We start from the raw sequence: 22,691 nt of genomic DNA, 5'->3' as shown, positions 1-22,691 counted from the left end.
TACCCTCTATAGGCGTCATAAACTTAGAGCTATACGTAGACCCAGAGCAGAAAGAATATAATGTAAAAAATGAACTTGAGATTATCGTTCGGGTGTCTGGTATATGAGGAACACGCTATTAGGCGCTTAAAAACTTTCAAAGTTAATGGAAGCGTATGGAGACATCCGAACAAAAAAATCAACCAGACTGTAAAGCTTTGTACGGGTTTAGTAGAGATTGATTGATAGTTGTTTGTTTTTCGTCCAGTGACAAGTATTTCATACATTTTTAGGACGAGGTTCAATATAGTGGAGTGACAAATTGATATGTTCGAAGAACAGTAATTAATATACAAAAATCTAGCTAGCTTATTTTGTGATTTTTTTTTTTTAAATCTAGAAGTGGATATTTGATAAACCATTAACCCCCTCCCCCGCACACACTTACACCTCTCCCGTCCTATAATCACAAGTAATGATATCAGAAAATGATAATTCTAAATTTATTCAATTTCAAATGAACCAAGAAGTGTGTAGGATACATGGTTAACATCACGCATATTGATATTTACCGATAATCAATGTTTTGAAACAGTCCCCACATTTAAAGTCTAATTTGTCAACCTCAGCGTCGAGTATATACCTTTTCGTAACACGTCTATTAACAAAACATAGTAAGAAAGACTTAGTGATATCTGAGACATATCGTATCGTGGTGTGAATCTTATAGTGTTATATGTCCACTTTTAATAAAAAAAAAATCCAAGTACAGTCTAGTATCTCCTTGTTTTTATAGTGTTGTATCTCCACTATTTCTCATGTATTTTTTATGTTAAATAATTATTATTAAAATAATCTTTAGTAGTATTATGATTAAATAGTTTGCATCGTTTGAACTCAATTTATGAGCAATTCTTAGTAAATCTAGCCATACAGAATTGGGGATAATTACAAAGTTAAAAAATCCATGGTCTATCTCCAATGGAAATATAAGGATAAATTTCTAAAACTACATTGTTTGTAGTGAAATATTCCAAAAAGGGGGATGCTTTATTTATCTAAAATACTTGTCTATTAAAATAACAATCGAACAAAGAGTTACTCTTCATGTACGTAGATACGATTCCTATATAACTTTTTATGTCTCAGTCAAATATTTATGATATTGAGCTTTTAAACTTTTTAAATTAACTTAGATTTTTACCACTATTACCAAATGGAAAATATATCATTTTAAGATTCACACGACGATATGTCTCTGGCGATATTTCGTACATTGTCGATTTCATGCCACGTCACTTTGCCTTACAATCCAGGGTTCGTTTAAGAATAGACAACATTTTTTTTGTACTAATTCTTTATAAAATAGTATAATTGTAGCCATATTTAGCTTCAGTATTTTAAACAATATTGGATCAATGTCAGAAAAATATCATTTTATTTGCTTTTGTTTGTATTCGGCACGAAACTGTTGAAGGGCTCGGTAAACCTCGTCCTTCCCAGGTTTCTATGCCTCATACAAACTAAAGAATATTTGTCTGACATTGACCTAATATCTTGTATTTTTTTTTATGATATAAAAGTGATTAAATCTAGCTTTAAGTTAACTCGTATAAATTAGAAGTTTGTAAAAAGAAACATCCACACCTGTTCAATTTTAATGTTTTTGAAATAATTCAATACAATTATGCGTTGTCAATGATCTTAAAACTTCATGTATATATGTATGTAATATATAACATAATTTAGTACGAATTCGTACTAGAAGTGATACGTTATTTGTTCTTAATATTAATTTGTTCGATTATAAGATTATTTACAAACCTTTAATGTATCTTTTGTTTGTCTGGGAAGTGTATTGTGTTGAATTAATTATACCAACTATGTTTCATCATAGAAGATCAATTGATTTGGGAATGTATTGACATTTTATACAGCGGGTCATGATACACATTGAATAAGAAGACTAAGAATACAACAGGTAATTAAATGCTTATCTAACCACTAATAGATATGCATGTACATGTTAGACTGTTATTGTACTTTTGCGTTTGGTGTTGATTGTTTGAAGTGCAATAAATCCACTTTAAAAATTTGAAATTTAAATCATTTGTAACGGAAGTGGAAAGGCTCATAAAACATACAATAACCTGCTTTTCTTTTTTTAGAGTGGCTCAGTTTTTATTTTTCCATGTAGTGTTTTGTATACTCGTATGTTGGTTATCTTTTCGTCTTTTTTGATTTTGTCTCGCCTGCGACAATAGTCGCGGAAGGAGACACATAGGTGTTTTTTTTTCCGGCGTCGTCGTCAACAATTGTTTTAAAGTTTTCTGATTAAATCAGTTTGATGGGAACTACTTGTGATAGATCAATGATATTTTCTATTAAGTTGCATTACTATCAGTACATCTTAAATTGTCGACCATATCGAGGCCCTGCCCCCTTGATCATGGTCCAGCAACTTTGAATTAATTAGAAATGTTGCTGTCCATTAGATTGTCTATATCTGAATTTTCAACAGTTTATCGTTTAAGTCATAGTTTTGTCAGTTTTCTTCGACTTGTGGTTTTTTTATTGTCCCTTTATTTCATCTTCCGTCCCCCCTCCCTCCTTTTCTTTTTAAAAGTGTAACACTTACTGATCAAAATCAACGATTAATATATCTAAAAGATCTAAGGATGTTTAATTATGGATAGAAGGCTGAAAAACCACTAGCGATAGGATACATTTTTATATTGACCTTGACACAATCTAATTAAAATTAATACCTCTGATTTTGTTACACTCATACGACGCAAATTACGGTAGATCGATATTTCAATTAGATTGACCTTGACAGAAGTTAAAGTTAAGCTTTCCAGCCAGAGTTTATCGTTTTGTAAGAAAAAAGATAAAGAGCTGTATTTGAAATATTCACGATAAACATCGTTTTTGTTGTTTTCATTCGTCGATTGCTGTCTCATCGACGGCAGCATAATACATGTACCTATGTATTGTCCATGTACGCTTAAAAACTGTGCACTTTGTCCAAACAGACAGGAATGATTAAAGCTTATTATTTGGAGCACTTTTAATGTCATGTTTACTGTTGTTTTCAATTTTGTTCATGATATTGTTTTAATTCGATTTTTTTAATGTTTGATTTTTGATTTAATATCTTCCGCTTGTCTTTTATAATATACATTCAACCTTCACCAAAAATGTTTATGGGGGTAATGTGCAAGTCGATGAGGACTTATAAAGAGTGTACGTATTGCCCGTAAATCTATTGCTAGAAACTTTGATGCTGTTCTGCACTATATGCATCGCATCCTGGTTTGATTGGTGTATCTTATGAAAAAGAATAGACTTTAAGTTTTTAAGTTTATATTTTGTGACATTATCAATTTTAAAGAGAAACGAACAATATGCGTGCGTGTAATATCAGTTTAAAAATTTTAAATATATTTGGGGAACTATTGATGATAAGGTACTAGGTTCTCATGTGCGACATAGCTCTTCAGTTTGGCCTACCACACTACGAGGAAAAATATCCAATACTAACATCATTTTCGTCGGTTATGTTACATGTACATACATGTACATCCTGTGTTATTCATATTTTTTCGTTCTATTTTGAAACAAGTGTGTCAAGTGGGAACAGATTGAGAAAATAACCTAATGGAATCCTTAAAAAACTAACTAAAAACATGGGGTAGTTTTGACTCTCACTGGTCTATTTTAAAATGTACATTGTACATGTATAACTACAAAAGCAAACTTCTATACATAAGATAATGATATGGGTAAACTTCACAAACTTTATCGTTTAGGTCTTTTAAACCTGTGAGAAAAATGGGTTTTTTTTTATCTTTTCTTATACAAATAGTTAATAGTTAAGGTACGATTTACCGTCACATTAAGCATGCGTCGAAGTGTCCTCCACGGTACCACTGTGTCAAAAAGGATTTTTTTTTTTATAAATCAGTGTATTTCTATGTAAATAACTTTGATCTGAGACATAGCGACAAACTACAGGCTAATGACATTTCAAATAATTAAGCTGCTTCTCAGTGAAATATTTACCACAGTAGCTACTTAAATAGGAAAAGAACTAGTAAGTTAACTTAACAAGGATCTTTTTTTACTTTATCAACGTTTTTTAGCACGTCCTTTCAAACTAGGAAGCTATCATTTACACACATGGTGAGTTTTAAAGGAGGAGTTGTTGTTTAAAAATGGATGAATTTAAGCTAACATAAATAGATGAACTTTTCTAAAGCGGTAATTGATGAATTTAAAAAAAAAACATAGTAATGTTACAATGCATCAATACTGAAAACAATTCAGTCTGCAATTTAAAGGTTACTTTTTTTGTCGACTGATTGACCAACGTCATTTAATCCAGTATACTATGACCGAGTTACATGATTTATCCATCCGAATTAAAAAAAATAAAAAAAATACACATTGGATATACAGTACACGGGTCGTTTGCTCTGTTAAACACCAGTAAAAAGTTCAATCTAATTAAAATATAGATCTCGGATTTCGTTATACTACGTTATACTACATACGATTTCGTATGTAGTATAAAATCCGAGATCTATATTTTAATTAGATTGTAAAAAGTTGACATTCAATTTTGTGAATACTTTTAAATACTTTCTTTACATTTAAATCGTATAACTCTACGGTTAAAGACATTAATGATATTTCTATGCCTGACTGCTCTAGGTAACAATAAACCAACCTAAGACATTCGAAGCGGGTGTATATATATGTAAACAGTATGTCATATACTTCCTGGTTAACAGTGGACACAATGTGATGTTGTTCTTGCTGCAATGAAGGTAAATTTATTTTTCAACTTTATGAAAGTTTTATAGAAAACAGAACGCAGAACCCATCCATACTAATTTAGAGGATTGACAAACAAAGTACAAAATTATACAAAAGGCTACGTTTTAAATCATCATTGTATCGGGTATAATTAAGATTATTGATTATTTCTGTGTTGATGGTTACGTAAGATGCATATGTACTAATTACATACATTTGTGTAGACGGTACATGGTTTGGCTATTTGTTATCATTATCTTTTCATCTTGATGAATCTACATTGTATGCATATTCTTCAACCGTGTCTACGTCATTGTTTCATTTAAGATATCAAATAAATTTACAGACAAAAACAAAAGGACAGTTTACTTTACTCTTTATTTAATGCGTACCTTGATCATTTAAACACAAATTGGACAATTTTAACCAATAGCCACAGTTCAATGAGTTGCTATGTGTACTTTGGGGTTCTACAGTCTGTAGATCCTTAATCGTTTAACATGTACCTGAACACATATGTCCCAAAACGTAATATTAACTTTATTTTGTTAAAGGGCCTTCGATGGCCGAGTTATCTAAGTATTCCATCAATATCAACAGCGATCACTAGCTTATATATGGTTTTTTAAAACTGAAGTTGCGAAATCGAACGTCACTGCGGCATGATGCGTTCGACTTCAATCTTGATTGACTAGGACTGCTTGTGTTTCTGACGAAGATTGGTGGATCTCACCAGTCGGTACTCCTGCTTCCTCCATCAATATAAACCGGCCGCCATGATATAGTCAACTGTGCTGAAAATACCTTCAAACACTTCAATCAATCGTTTTGGTTTTATACGTATTTTGACCGCGCTGAAGTACGTCCATTATTCATTTTTCATTATTCAAAATTCAATAATGAATAATGAAATAGTTCATTATTCATTATTCAACGTTAAGTGATGAATAGTGAATAATGAAATAGTTCATATTTCAGTATTTTGAATAATGGAATGGACTGCTACGACCCTTCAGCCCCTAATTTCAGAGAAACCTTATACACCATTCGAAAGCTTATTGACAGAGGAACAAAATGGTTATAATCAATATGTGCCGCAATGTCCATTAGAGGGGTTACGCAGGACCTAAATGCCAAAATACGCGTGAAAATTAAGAAATAGCCAATTTTGAATAATGAAATGGATGTTTTGAATAATGGAATGGACTGCTGCGACCCTTCAGCCCCTAATTACAGATATACCTTATACGTCATTCGAAAAAATATATCAATAGAGGAACAAAAGGTATATAATCAATATGTCCCGCAACGCCTATTAGAGGAGTTTCGGAGGACCTAAATGTCAACATACGCGTCAACAATAAGAAATAGCTTATTTTGAATAATGGAATGGACTGCTACGACCCTTCAGCCTCTTATTACAGAGAAACCTTATACACCATTCGAAAGCTTATTGACAGAGGAACAAAATGGTTATAGTCAATATGTGCCGCAATTCCCATTAGAGGGGTTAATCAGGACCTAAATGCCAAAATACGCGTGAAAATTAAGAAATAGCCAATTTTGAATAATGAAATAAATATTTTGAATAATGGAATGGACTGCTGCGACCCTTCAGCCCCTAATTACAGATATACCTTATACGTCATTCGAAATATTATCAATAGAGGAACAAAAGGTATATAGTCAATATGTCCCGCACCGCCTATTAGAGGAGTTTCGGAGGACCTAAATGTCAACATACGCGTCAACAATAAGAAATAGCTTATTTTGAATAATGGAATGGACTGCTACGACCCTTCAGTCCCTAATTACAGAGAAACCTTATACACCATTCGAAAGCTTATTGACAGAGGAACAAAATGGTTATAATCAATATGTGCCGCAATGCCCATTAGAGGGGTTACGCAGGACCTAAATGCCAAAATACGCGTGAAAATTAAGAAATTGCCAACTTTGAATAATGAAATGGATATTTTGAATAATGGAATGGACTGCTGCGACCCTTCAGCCCCTAATTACAGATATACCTTATACGTCATTCGAAAGCTTATTAATAGAGGAACAAAAGGTATATAGTCAATATGTCCTATGTCCCGCAACACATATTAGAGGAGTTTCGGAGGACCTAAATGTCAAAATACGCGTGAACATTAAGAAATAAACAATTTTGAATAATGGAAAAAATATTTTGAATAATGGAATGGACTGCTGCGCTGCTGCGACCCTTAGGCTTGCCAAGTTGGTAACTTATTACTTATTTATTATTCATTATTTATTCTGTATTCCTTATTCCGTATTTCTTACCTATTCGTTACTGATTCATTATTCCTTATTCGTTACTTGTTTTTCCATATAATCTTTTCATATGTTGTCCCCCTTTAATGCTTTCTTTTCTTTTCTTAACTCTGGTTTGAGGAGGTAAAAATAACCTGTTAGCGCGTATGTACCCGTTTCAGCGCTCGAATGATACCCTATTACTTGTTCGCTACTTATTCGTTCCTTTTCCTTTTGATACGCTACCCCTTTTTGATGATTTCTTTTCTTTTCTTGTCTTTGGTGTTAGATATGGGTTCGGTGAGTTGAAATTTCCTGTTAAAGCGGATGTCTCCGTCTTTGCGCTCGACTGATACCCTGTTACTTATTCGCTACTTATTTGTTCCTTATTCGATTTTTATACGTTGCACCTTGTTAATGCTTAATTTCCTTTTCTTTTCTTGGTTTTTGTTCTTGGTTCGTAGAGGTGAAATTGCCCTATTAGCGCGTATGTATCTGTTTTTGCGCTCGACTGATACCATGTTACTTATTCGTTCCTTTATCGCTTATTATACATTGCCCCTTTTTAATGATGTCTTATTATTCTTTTCATGTCTTTGGTGTTGATATAAAAAAGAAGATGTGGTATGATTGCCAATGAGACAAATCTTCACAAGAGACCAAATGACACAGAAATTAACTATAGGTCACCGTACGGCCTTCAACAATGAGCAAAGCCCATACCGCATAGTCAGCTATACAAGGTCCCGAAATGACAAATGTAAAACAATTCAAACGAGAAAACTAACGGCCTAATGTATGTACAAAAAATGAACGAAAAACAAATATGTAACACAGCAACAAACGACAACCACTGAATTACAGGCTCCTGACTTGGGACAGGCACATACATACAGAATGTGGCGGGGTTAAACATGTTAGCGGGACCCCCCCCCCCCTCCCCCCACCTAACCTGGGACAGTGGTGTAACAGTACAACATAAGAACGAACTATAAAAATCAGTTGAAAAAGGCTTAACTCGTCAGATGGATACAAATAGAAATACATCTAACAAAAACACAGAGTGGACGTGGCCGGGTACTTGTACATCCCTTTTAGTTCTTTTCATGTCTTTGGTGTTAGTTCTGTTTTTGCAGAGTTAGAATAAGCCCGTTAGCGCATATGTACAAGTTTCAACGCTCGACTGATACCTTGTTACTTATTCGCTAGTTATTTATTCCTTATTCGCCTTTTATACGCTGCACCTGTTTAATGCTTTCTTTTCTGTTCTTCTCTCTGGTGTTAGTTCTTAGTTCGTAGCGGTGAAATTGTCCTATTAGCGCGTATGTACCCGTTTCCGCGCTTGACTGATGCCCTGTTACTTATTCGTTACTTATTCGCTTATCCTTTTTTTTTAAATGGTTGTAGGATTATTCTAACTTGATTTTTTTTTTTGCATGATTGGAATGAAACATTTACACAAGCAATATATTGAACTGGGAAGGGAAGTTATATAAAAATAAGGAGATGTGGTATGATTGCTTATGAGACAACTATCCTTCAAAGTTCAAACGAAGTGGATGTAAGCAATCATAGGCAACTGTACGGCCTACAACAATGAGGGGGGAAAATCATACCATGTAATCGGCTATAAAAGGCCCCGATATGCAAAAATGTGAAACAATTCAATTGAGAAAACTAACCTATTTTATAACAAAACAGTTTACAATAAAACAAATATGACAGATATGAACAAACGACAACAACTGAAATAAAAAACCCTGACTTGGGACAAGTACATAAAGAATATGCCGGGTTAAAACATGTTTGTGAGCGCTCAATCTCCCCTAACCTGAGAAAGTGGTGTTACATCACAACATAAAGTACCGAAATAAGAGTACTCGCAGTTACTTAAACCCAATTACCAGTAAAATATAAATTATGTTATCCCAGACTTATATATCAATCTTTACACATCCAACATATTTAATGTGAAGACGTCATAAACAGTCTGAGAAATGCATTACCCTGTGCAATGCCCAAATATAAGTTAACAGTATCGACAGGATGTAGGAATATATATAGCAATATATGTTTAGTTTTCATGGTTCAATTTTATCAAAAACAAAATCAATGTTAATACCAATAAAACAATCTTTAAAGATTTTACTACTGTGGTAAATTTATAACATTTAATGATATTAAGTTTATATATAGGATCAATTAGTTTACATTGATCGTATCTAAATTTACGGGCTTTATAATCAACATAGTCGTAAAAATTAGGATGTGGTATTCCACTTTTAATAAGAACTCTACAGGTACAGCCAAACTTCTGAACTAAATATTGAATTTGGAAAAGGTTTTAATTAATTTTTGATAACGAAATCCCTGACTTAATAATCTATCAGTTATACATGAATTACGTTCATTGAAATCTAAAACATGACTACAGACATGGGCAAAGAGAACAAATTGTGAAAAATACACACCGTAAGTAGGGGGCGAAAGGAACGCCACCATCCTAAAGGCGAAAATTAACAATAAATCGTCTCTTTTGTCGTAAATTTTTGTATAGAGTTTCCCCGTGTGGAACTGAAATATCCGAATCTAGATAAAGAAAAATATTGCTGTATGTATTAGATTTATTCAAACTAACTACCTTTGGGTGAATTCCCGCAGTAAAATTAGAAAATTCTGGATTATTTAAAGCAAAAATATCATCAATTACTGTAAATGTTTTAAATTTATCAATTAAATGTAATTTAAACGGATTTTTACTGATTTTGGTCATAAATTGTGATTCATAACAATACAACAACAAGTCTACTATATTAAAAGGGCGCAATTGGTACCCATCGGAATACCTACATAATTTCGTTAACCTTTATTGCCGAAACGTACATATATGTTGTCAAGAAGAAAATTTAAAGCTCTAATCATCTCATCACAGTTCCAGTAAGCATATTTGATAGAAAAGCAAAGGATATGGGGTATCCATTCATGACACAAAATCAGTACATGCACAGCAAAAAAACAAACAAACAAACACACAAAAAGCAAAGGAACAGCGCTTTCATTGCTGTTCTTCATCTCTAATTCACAGTGAGGCCTTCAAGACGGAGTAAAAGATAAACTCTCACCTTACTGCAAGAGTAAGACGGTCCCCAGCACCGGTTTGAAAGAAATTCTTTGTAAAATACTTCGGGTAGACTTTGTAAGATGCAACACCACTAAATCGTGGACGGTAAAAAGACATACTGAAAAGTAGCATATTTCCCGTTTTCATTACAGAAGAACCTTATATGATTTTAAGCAATTAAATCTGCGACCATATTGTAATATAGTCTATAGAGTCGAAAATATCATAACTGTCAACCGATTTGAACGGACCATCAAAAGCACGTAATTTATCCAAAACACCCAATAGTTTATAACACTTCAAAATAGTTAATTCCATTATTTTCATATGCTTTATTACAGAAATTAATAACAAGTTTTGTAATAAAAGTAAGGAGACCAGTTAACAGTCAAGTAAGATTAGAAGTAGAACATTTACTAAAACTCGAGAGGAAACGAAATATGCACGTTTTTTTGTGTAGTTTAGGATGCCAATACATAGTAGGGACTTTCAAATTTTCAGAGGAGTCCTTTAGCTGTGCGGTGGTAGCGACAAGGTTATTTACTATTTGACTCTGTATGTAGCGCACGGCCTTGAATGTAGTTGAATGAGTAATTTCATTCTTAAGGACTTCCGTGTAGTATTTACGTCATACCACCGCCACATCATTGGCTGTTTTGTCGGCCGGTACGAACACAAAATGCTTTGCGATTACTTAAATTTTGTTTTTAGTCCTAGAATTAGAAGTATTACTTACTTTTGTTTATTTCTAAATTATTTTCAAAATGTGATATGCGGATATCTACAATATTCAGACATTTTAATATTGAAATAGGAATCAAGTGACTTTTTGTGAGATTTCTCTTTTTATACCAATTTTTACGATAGGATGAAAGAGAATCTTAAATGATTTGACGACACACTTTCCAATTTATTTTCGACGGAGGACAATATTTTTATCTTTTTAATCAGAATGTTTATACCTTTTAGAAGCATTATTTTCTATACTGACGTTTTATGTAACTGACGTATAATTAAAAATTAAACTTGTACTGGATTTTTGTATACGTATGAGAAATTATAGGTGGTTCAAAATATGGAGGTATAATGTTTTGAACGGTAGTGTCATTATAAAAACTAGAAAAAATAATGTAAATGTATTTTTTTTTTAGAAAATACCTTTTATGATCTTCGGGTTTGTTTATTCAAGGGAACAGTTTATGGTGACAAAAAGCTGTAATGATACGTGAACACATATATTTTGGACTAAAAAACGAATTTTTTCATCCTCGTTATAAATATTATGTAATTTTACTAATTGGCATTTGACCCAGTTTGCATACTAATTGATGTCTACCATTGTTTTTAAACATATATACGGGATCATTTATCGTAGAATTAGAACGATGTTTATTTCGTTGATTGTGGTTAATGCGATTGCCATGAGACCCATGATTGCGTTGTCTTTTATCAAAATAGTAATGATATCAATGAAGTTTTCGATATGTTTTCTTGGTCAATGATATTGTCATTAAGACCTAGGGAATACACGGTCTGTAGTCGTTTAATCCAAGACAGTTTGCAACTTTTACGGGAACCTTTTAATTGTTCATGTGAGTGGCTTGGTTGTTTCTGGACAGTTTGAAGTGGTTATAATTTTGATAATTTAATTTTGTTTTTCTAAATATTGGTAAATTAAATTTTTGAATTTAATAGGTCTGCGGAAGGGATATAGATGTTTTTTCGTGTTCGTTTGAAAAACTCACGTTTTGCCCTTCATGTTGAATACCACATTTCGGTTTTGACCATGTTACAAGATATATGAGGCTTTGGGTTTTCAAGTTATGTCATGTGAAAAGGAGAGAGAAACAATTCTTCCGTTCACTGATGACCGAACAGTATTATCTGAGGATAATCTGGAGCAGGTTTGTCATTTTTCTGGCATTGCACGGTAATATTTGTGGATGTCCACGTGCCTTTTTGTTGAATAATCTAGCTGCAGAGGCATCGCCTCTTTTGAAACAACTGTGTAAGCCTGTTAATTTTTGGGTCTATAGAACAAAGGTATGGTTATCGTCTTATGTTGCTCAAAGAAGAATATTATTTAACTAGTGGTTCTAAAGAGCCTGTGTCGCTCACCTAGGTCTATGAGCATCTTCAACAAAGTTCTAGAATAGAATTAATGACAAAACTTTTTTTTATTTTGTATTGCTGATCAATTTTTCTGTTTAAAGTTTCTCTCTTTTTTCGTTAGTTTTAGCCCCCCCCCAAAAAAAAGAAAAGATGAAAAAATAACATTTAAGGAAATCACTTCTGTATAGAGTAAACCAACGATTTCGGCAAAATTTGACTTATTTGTAGATCTTGTCCTGGTGATCATTTTCAGTGTATATAAAGTGCGAATCCAGTTAGTTCATTTTCACTGTCGTATGCGAGTGTGTCTATTGTAGAAAAAAAGATGACGGGAAAAACTGCGTTTGTTTACTTTTTGAAAATACAAAATAATTGATTTGAAAGTATGTTTTAACACAATTTCATTAGAATATAACTTTTTAATGTATGAAAACAGGATTAAAGTCCAAGAAAGTGTAACTAAAGCAGCTGAATCCATAATGTTGATTACTGAATGCGATTTATTTTAACTATAAATGCGATGCATTATCACTGTAAGTGCGATCATTTCTGATGTGGAATTTTTGGAGGTGCGATGAATTTTCATTGTTGTTTTATATGATAATTCGACATGCAACAACTGAAAATAGTCTTTTAATGACTTTAATATTGATGATATTTACAATTTGAAATGCAAGCTAGTTGTAGATGCTTACTTACACAGGTATAACCAACGTATGGTTGATTCCGGACATTGTGCGTTGTGTACCGTTCGTCAATTTTTTTCAGTACGTTCGTTGCGTGTTTTCTTCAAAGTTCTGTACCGTTCGTTAGTAAAACATCGAGAACAAAATTAGCTGTTTCTATTGAAATACCTATCTTTTATTTTTTCTTAGCAAGCATTTGAAACTACTAAAACTATTTGACATTTCTAACATTTCATATTGAAAATTAAAACAACCTGAATTTTGTATTTGTTTGACGTGAAACAGAACTAACTGGAGCTAGAGAAGCCCACTCATCGGCAGCGCCTGATTGCAATCCATCTTTTTTAGAAATCCAGTATTTTTATCTCGAGTTCAAAGGTCAAGCTCATACGAAGGTCAGGGTAATATGCGTCACATCGCCTTAAGATGATACACGTTCATATCATGCATATTCAAATATTTTTGGTGAGTTTGCTATTAGTGTGTCATGGATCCGAAAATATACTTGAGTAGAACATCAATGACTATAACGTTTTTTTAAAGCTTTGTAAGCTTTGAAAATTTGTCACGCCGTTTCATACATATTTCCACCATATTGATAGGCTTTTGCACAACGAACAGTACAGGAATGTACAACGAACGGTTCTAAAGAAAGCAAACAAACTACAAAGAGAATAAATCGTACAGTGCCAAAATTCTGAGGTCAGTTTTTCAAATAAATGTCTGCAAATAGAATAAAACAAGGGGTTTCTCATTCGCATTATGTATTTTAATCAACAACAAATCACAAAATACACGGTCGCATTTAGTGTAAGAGTCAACCAACTATGCTATATTTGTAGTTTAATCAAGTTTGAGTTACACAGAGTGTTTGTTGTTATCGATGTTTACAAGTAATTCACAGACCTGTCTATTTAAAATAGTCACATGGTGTTCATGTAATATAGATAATATATAATGCTGTCAGGGAGAGTAAACTTTGTTTTCATAAACATCGAATACTTAACTGAACAGTACTGTACGTCAATTAGTCTTTGGTGAAAATATTAGGACGGTCTGTATACCAATATCGCTTTGCGATGCAGCGATTAACGTCCAGAATCAACTGTACGGCGGTTATACCCCGAACAATTTAAACATGTAATAATAAACTGTATTCAATATATCCTTGTATTCTTACAATTACGTATTTGCTTATTTGTAACAACAATTTATAAGAATTTCAAACATAAATTAAGGTGACTCAACTGTTGCTCGAGCTTTCTTTACTGTATAAGATGTATACACAATGGAATAAGAAATATCAATTATCCAGTCATCCAAGCGTCAAATGTAAAGCAATTGTTTGTGCGAGATGAAAACGTTACCACTCACTCAATCGTGAAATGAAGATCGTTTTTTAATGCTCTTTGTTATCTAAGATGCATCCATTAGAGCTATTTTCCTAATGCTTGTAGTTTTGGTTGGCTTGCTTGCTTTGTTTGTATAAATGTTTGCTCAACTTAATTTCAATGCCTAAGCAAACATTTATACAAACAAAGCAAGCAAGCCAACCACACCTTTAAACTACAAGCATTCGAAAAATAGCTCTAATGACGTTTTATTAGTATGTGATGTAGATTTAGACCGAAACCGAACACTTTGCTTTTTCGGTGACGTGGATTGCCTTAACTGTCCAAGATATATGTATTCAATGATGGCGTGTCATATGAAAGGATAAATTTTATCCTACATATAGATCTGAATCTAAACAAATTATTAGAGAAAATAGAATTGACAATATTAGCAATAAATGCTATTTTTTCGGAATTTATTGATATATTACCTCAGACTTTCACTCACAAAGTATGCATATATAATCAATCATTCTGACTTCACAAATTTTGCTAGAGAGTCGGCTGAATTAAGACTTTATATGATGAAAATAAATTAATTTTCTTCTGTGAAAATGCATCGCATGTACAATAAAAATGAATCGCTCTTATAGTGAAAATGAAAGTTTAGTATCATTATTCGACAGTTAACATGAAACCTGTTTTAAGTTATACAACATTAATAATTATGTTAAAAGGTACATTTTTCTGCAAATGAAACTTAACTGCTCTTTTCAATCTCTTGCACGCTCTGTTCGTGAACTATTCTTAATATTTATCTATTTGTGTATCAATTTTACACCTGGAAGGCTGTAGGCGCGATGAAAACCCGTCCGCTTCTCATATCTATATCATGAATTTATAAAAACAGTACATATTATGTATTATTTCTTATAATATTCAAAAATCATCTGTTTATTTATCATTCTATATTAGAAATTCATAACGGATACAGTAAAAATGGTATTTCAGGATTCGCACATTATATACACTGATTTTTGCTGTGTCTCTCTATTTTTTTTTATGGTTTTCAAGATAGTAGGCAAAAACGTAAAATATTGGTAAAAATCGACAATAACTTCTACAAACACTTATTTGTAGTACTTGGCTTACTAATCATTTTTGTTTTTTTCATATTTTTATCTGTCTATTACAGTTTTTCAAATTGATAATAAAAAAAAAAACGTCATTAGAGGACAATAACTCGAATGAAGAGTCGTCCGACGATTTCGACTATGTGCTTTGATCATTTTTGGAATATTAGCCAAAAAGTTTTGAAATAATAGATAATAAGTAGACCTCATCATTTTGAACATTTCAACCTCTTTCTATTTGTCTATAATTTTTCTCTATTGCCTCTATTAGTAGCAGTTTTCAATATAATAGACAAAACCTGCATTGTATTCCTGTGTTCTATTTTAAGCCATGTCGGCCATGTTGGTTGGTAAGTGGGGTCATCAGACATATTTCTAAACTAGATACTCTAATAATGATTGTGGCCAATTTTGGTTAAATTGCCCAGTAGTTTCAGAGGAGAAGATTTCTGTAAAAGTTAACGACGACGGACGACGACGGCCAATTGATGATAAAAGCTCACTTGGCCTTTTAGGCCTGGTGAGCTAAAAAATGGTATACAGATAGTAGCACAGATTTATCTTGCTTGGTGGAATGAAACTTATACAGATGGTTGATATAGGGAATAGGTTAAAATTACTATTAGTTCAAATAGAAATTTTTTAATTTGGCTTTCGGTACAGTATCCCATTATTAATTGCAACACATGTATACAGACGAAATATTTTCAATGAAGGTTCCTGCTTCTTTCTCACTATAATTGTAAGCTTATGTACATAAAATGTAGTTCGGGGAGCATCAGTTGGCAGTGAAGCTTTTTTACAAGTATATGTGTAAGATTCTGGTCCTTACTATCATTTGAATACAGTATTGCAGCTCATATTGGTTATATATCTTTTGTTCCACTATAATAAGGGGCTGAAGGGTCGCAGCAGTCCATTCCATTATTCAAAATAATCTATTTCTTAATGTTCACGCGTATTTCGACATTTAGGTCATCCGTAACTCCTCTAATAGGCATTGCGGAACATATTGACTATATACCTTTTGTTCCTCTATTGAGAAGCTTTCGAATGACGTATAAGGTATATCTGTAATTAGGGGCTGAAGGGTCGCAGCAGTCCATTCCATTATTCAAAATATCCATTTCATTATTCAAAATTGGCTATTTCTTAATTTTCACGCGTATTTTGGCATTTAGGTCCTGCGTAACCCCTCTAATGGGCATTGCGGCACATACTGTTTATAACCATTTTGTTCCTCCGTCAATAAACTTTCGAATGGTGTATAAGGTTTCTCTGTAATTAGGGGCTGAAGGGTCGTAGCAGTCCATTCCATTATTCAAAATAATCAATTTCTTATTGTTGACGCGTATGTTGACTTTTAGGTCCTCCGAAACTCCTCTAATAGGCGTTGCGGGACATATTGACGATATACCTTTTGTTCCTCTATTGATAATTTTTTGAATGACGTATAAGGTATATCTGTAATAAGGCGCTGAAGGGTCGCAGCAGTCCATTACATTATTCAAAATATCCATTTCATTATTCAAAATTGGCTATTTCTTAATTTTCACGCGTATTTTGGCATTTAGGTCCCGCGTAACCCCTCTAATAGCCATTGCGGCATATATTGATTATAACCATTTTGTTCCTCTGTCGATAAGCTTTCGAATAGTGTATAAGGTTTCTCTGTAATTAGGGGCTGAAGGGTCGTAGCGGTCATAGCAGTCCATTCCATTATTCAAAATAAGCTATTTCTTATTGTTGACGCGTATGTTGACATTTAGGTCCCTTGAAACTCCTCTAATAGGCGTTGCGGGACATATTGAATATATACCTTTTGTTCCTCTATTGGTATGCTTTCGAATGACGTATAAGGTTTATCTGTAATTAGGGGCTGAAGGGTCGCAGCAGTCCATTCCATTATTCAAAATATCCATTTCATTATTCAAAATTGGCTATTTCTTAATTTTCACGCGTATTTTGACATTTAGGTCCTGCGTAACCCCTCTAATGGGCATTGCGGCACAATCGATAAGCTATATCTATAATTAGGGGATGAAGAATAGCAAGGATCCAGTGAAAATTAAAAAAAAATACTATGTGTAGTATTTCTGATTTTTATATAATGTTTTGGTATTCAGGTCGTCCATATATTAAAACAAGGAATTTTTGTTAAAAATAGTTAGGGAAACCCACTAGTTTATCCTCCGAAACTAAATAAATAAATAAAGATAAAAATTTCAAAGAGTGTTTTGATTTATTTTTCTTAAATTAATTTCAATATTTGTTAAATAACACCAAAATGACGAATTCAGAAATACGGGATATTGTGTCACAGTCAAAAAATAAATTTTCGATTTCATTATTCACTTTTCAGCTTGAATACTGAAATATGAACTATTTCATTATTCATTATTCATCACTTAACGTTGAATAATGAATAATGAACTATTTCATAATTCATTATTGAATTTTGAGTAATGAAAAATGAATAATGGACGTACTTCAGCGCGGTCGTATTTTGATTTGATTAAGTTGCAAATTGTACATATTAAAGTATTCAACAGTAATGTGCAATAATTTTGATTGTATGGATATATAATGTATACATATGTCAAAATTGTTGAACAACCATTTAATTGTTTTATGACTCTTTGATATTAAAATTCCTGTAGGTTTCGACATTTTGTAATTGTGACTATGTTTCTGAAAAGAAAACATATCTGTTCATGGAAAATTAGTCATACATATTTTAAAAAACACAACGTGCTGAGGGAGGGGAATTGTCGTAATGGCGCGCCGAACAAAAAGCAGTGATAAAATATGTTTTCTTCCTATGAATTTTGATTTTGGGACAATGGCTACGCGAAATTGAGGTTCATTATTCTGAACAAGCGACCCATATATTCTTTCTTCACACTTAATCCGATGAGTAAGATTTCGAGTTAATCTTTGAGTAAAAATTTGATTTAAATCCTAATTCGAAATGTTCATCTCAGTACCAGAATCTATGACAAACGAGACGATTTTAATTTTGAAACTGTCAATTTCCCCCACCTTAGTAGCAATATACCAACTTCACCTGCATATGGGATATACATTTCCCCAACTCATTCGGTATTCAAGGGCTTGCAGCTGCTACTCAGACTTTTCAAAACGTCAACAGTGTCTGAGCAGAAAGTTGATGAACCAGGGTTATGTCAAAGAACGTCTCGTCCTTTTTCTAAAAAAGTTCATCGGAAGATACCAATCCTTGTTGATAAATTTTCTGTATCAAATTTAAAAATAATACATGATGGTCTTGAAGTATAGATTCCAGGTACTGACGTTGTTTATCATCTTAATTGCGTGTTATAGTATTCTTTTATTTGTCTTTGTAAATTTATAACCGTTACTGTTTAGTCCATTTTTGGTAATTTTCTTTTTGGCGTGGCTCGGTACTTATATTTAAGACAGCCAGTTATATACCATAAACATACTAATGTATACACATGCCAGAGCCTTGGCTTGTTTTGATATATGATATAAAAACTAAATTGACGAAAAAAGGTCATTTATTTAAAATAATAAAATGCAAAAAATACATTTTGCAAATAAAACATTTGACATAAAAGTTCATAAATAATATGAAATTATAATACATAATTAATACGAAATTACATCAACTAAAATCATATCAATTGAATAAATGACAAAGAATAGCAAAGGTGGGGAGAAAAATCTGCCCCACTAATAAACATATATAGATATAAGAAGATGTGGTATGAGTGCCAATGAAACTACTCTCCGTCCAAGTCAAAATATACATGTCTACTTCTAAAGATAAACTTAAGGGAGGTATGCGGGTGAGAATTTTTCACAAATTGTTTGATAAGAATTACAAGTTAAAGCTAATGATAAAAGGAAATGAACACAACGCACTTACACGTGAACTCGTGCTGACAAATCTGACCCATTGACCAGTACAGAGATGTCATAAATTTACAGTATAAATAGCTCACTCTTTATTTAAGTCTGAGTAATAAACCATTATTACAGAATTATCTTCTCTGTTGTCTTAAATGATTTTATTCAGCTTAATTTTCAATTAGCAAATGCAATTGGTTATCCCGCCATTGTGTTATTGTGCTATGATCATTTTTTGTATTCTTGTCATTCATTTTTGCTTATGTGCTTTGTCTATATGCCATTTTGATTTTCTTTGTTGACATATTTGTTTGTTTTTATAGTGATTAAGATAATAAATCAATGTTGACTGCTTCACCCCTTTTTTTGACATTTTTTCCTATTATGTCTGTTTGTTTTGTTCACACATTTTTGTCAATATAATGAAATTATATGCGGCTGTCATACAAGTGAGAGGTTTAGCTAGCTATAAAACCAGGTTTAATTCACCATTTTCTACATGAGGAAATGAAAAAGGGACTTTCCGTTTTGAATTTTCCTTGGAGTTTGGTATTTTTGTTGTTTTACTTTTTCCCCCCACAAACTGTAGTCACAAATCAAGGACGTTAAATTAAATGTGACAGAGAAGCCCGCTGAAATATTAAAGGGGTTCCGAAGTGAAAAATTAGATCAGAAAAAGACAAATTTTCGGACATAAGGGAGAGGTACCCCGCCCCCTGGATGCACCTGCTATGTTCCATTATGATTTGCATACAAATAGACACAAAAGTCATATATTTTTCATTTAGTATACATTTTTCTAGTATAACTTGTATACATTCAGGTATTTTTGAACTCGAAGCATAATGCGAATATTAAATCGAACTGGACTATAAATAGAACCATTTCTCGAACTTTTAACTCTAACTCAATGGTTAGTCATATTCTAGTTACGAACTTACGAACAATATTTGATTTGTATTTTCGATTTGATAATTTAAAAGCATATATTCATTTTTTTGCAGAAGTGAATTAAATATATTTGGTTCAAATTTTTTTAAATACATTATAATCTCGAATTGCGGTTTGAACTGTAAAAGTATATATAGTAAGCCTGCCAGTTTATTCAATTGCTTCCGATTAAAAAAGAATATCTGTAATGGGTTTTAGTTATATTTGATTATGATGACAATCTAGAAATTCATATGATTTCAAAACTCACTTTCAGATGATCTCAAAGCTGCAACCACCTGTGTTTTTAATTATCATAGCGACCATTTTTGTGTCAGTAACAGCGCAGAGTAAGTATATACATTTTTTTACCATCTTTGCCAATTAAAACATGTATCTCACATGTAACAACAAACTTGCTATTCTTATAACTAGTCAATAAGTGTATAATATTTATTGTAAAGTATTGCGGTAATTGCCTTAACCTTTCATATGTATAGTGCAACCGCATTGTATCTTGCAACCACAAACGATTCGTTTGATGAATCAATAGAAATTCAGAAATATATTGTTATTTCATAAGAGTTAACACTAAAATATTCTAGGTTTTTTCAAACCTTATTAGAATTTCATTTAACTTTTACAAAATCCCCTCATAATCTAGAGATGCTCTTTAGGGTAAACTTTTGATTATTTTTCACTTGTCTGTATTGAATACTAAATGTAATATTGTTTTTTTGTTTGCACTCAACATAAGTTACAGTCTGTGGTTAAAGATTCAAAACTTGAATACCTTTGTTGAAATTTCAAATTTATAGCACCAAAACAAGTTTAAACTGTTTTGATATATTTTACTGATAACACATGACTTAATGTTTTAACAGCTAACTTTACACAAACGCAGTATTCCACCGAATTCTTTACTATTTCTAAGAACATTATTTATTGTCGCATTTGTATTGAGTTGTTTGTCTATCGTTCTCGCTTTTTTTCCTTCAGTAGAACTTCGTGTAGTTTTTTGTTTTTCGGTGTCTTGTCTTGTCTCTTTTGGTTGTGTTCTCCGTCATTGTTTTTTTAATGTTGTAAATATCTATTCATTTTGTTCAATATATTATCCCTGTTTCTGTTCCTGATAATGAGGAAATGTTGCCTTTAACGAAGGTATACGACGAGAAAAAAACAACCCGACGACAAAATACAACCCCAAAAGACATCCAACCGGAAACAAACAGTCGACGACAATAATTATGCTTTTGTTCTTAGGAAGATTAGTCAGTTCCTTGTGAAATTACTGGTAATGCATAATGATTCAAACTGCATTCTAAAACATCTACTTTTGTAAATAAGTTGCAACAACGTACATCAATTTTTGATACACATCTATGGTTGCTAGGTTTCAAAATGAGGAAAAAAACAGACAAACAAAAGGAATAACAAGGTGTTTTGAAAAACATATATTTTATTAGGTTGTTAATAATTTACAATATCTTACAATTGTCGAGGAGAAAGGTGGACTATTTGAAAATCTTTGAAAAACAGTTCTTTATTAATTTCAAACACTTAATCTCAGCCCCTCTACATTCAGGTAGATTGGATACCCATTATACATCAATGTCATGAACAATTACAAAAAAGATATGCATTCATTTGTACAAATTTATATAATATCATGGGTTTTAAATGTAATGGAATACTAGCTTCGATGACTGTATACAATTGGATATGTATAAAACTATTTTTTATAAAAAAACATTACTGTTAAACCTCAAACATCAGCAGAAAAACTATGATTAAAAACTGAAATGAAAATGTGTCTTACGATACAAAAAAACACCCGTGTATTACTAAAATAGTTTAACACATTGGAAGTATCCATAAAAAAGATTGGCAGTGACTAGTTTAGTATAAATGTAACAAAATTATGCAACTGTAAACAACTAGTATCAAAATAACAAATGAAAAAGAAGGTACCCTGTAAATAGTTCACATCTTTTAACAGTGAATCTGGCTTTACATGGAACCGTAGCACAAGAAACAACATATACAGACGCAGAAGGTATTTCATACACTGCAAACTTGGCAATAGAAGGACCTGCGAATAATAATTGGGAAGATGGATGTTCAGCTACAGATGTTAATCAAAAGACAGCATGGTGGGGTCTACTTTTTCCCAAATTAGTCTACGTTACAAATGTGAAGAGATATAACCGGAAGGATGGTAAATTTTGAATGTATAAACTGTTTCTTGTTCCAAACTATGATTTCCCCCAAAATTTCATGTTTTTGTCTGAAATCCAACAATAGACAATATTCCAATACCTTTTTTCTTTTTTTGGAAACTAGTACGAACTTTTGTCATCAGTTGCCGTCTGTCGTCGTCTGTCGTCGTAGTTGCGCATCGTCCCTT

General features: G+C 32.4%; 2 protein-coding genes across 4 annotated transcripts in view; both read left to right on the top strand.

Moving 5' to 3' along the window:
- Positions 1 to 22,691, top strand: part of LOC127700039 (receptor-type tyrosine-protein phosphatase T-like) — a 253,165-nt gene that overhangs the window by 135,775 nt on the left and 94,699 nt on the right. The window lies entirely within an intron of this gene.
- The window catches only part of LOC127700008 (receptor-type tyrosine-protein phosphatase mu-like), a 293,046-nt gene continuing 275,023 nt past the window's right edge, over positions 4,669 to 22,691 (top strand). Inside the window, exons 1-3 of one of the 2 annotated variants that reach the window (XM_052203443.1) lie at positions 4,669 to 4,811; positions 20,562 to 20,634; positions 22,284 to 22,502. In XM_052203443.1, the coding sequence (XP_052059403.1) occupies positions 4,806 to 4,811; positions 20,562 to 20,634; positions 22,284 to 22,502 (298 nt within the window). In that variant the 5' untranslated portion in view covers positions 4,669 to 4,805. The remainder of the gene's footprint in view (positions 4,812 to 20,561; positions 20,635 to 22,283; positions 22,503 to 22,691) is intronic. The other variant, XM_052203437.1, reaches the window with a different exon arrangement.

Source organism: Mytilus californianus, unplaced genomic scaffold (genome assembly GCF_021869535.1).
Source record: "Mytilus californianus isolate M0D057914Y unplaced genomic scaffold, xbMytCali1.0.p SCAF_1, whole genome shotgun sequence".
NCBI lineage: Eukaryota > Metazoa > Mollusca > Bivalvia > Mytilida > Mytilidae > Mytilus > Mytilus californianus.
The sequence above is the reverse complement of the archived record's forward strand: the minus strand, read 5'-3'. Positions and strand labels throughout refer to the sequence as shown.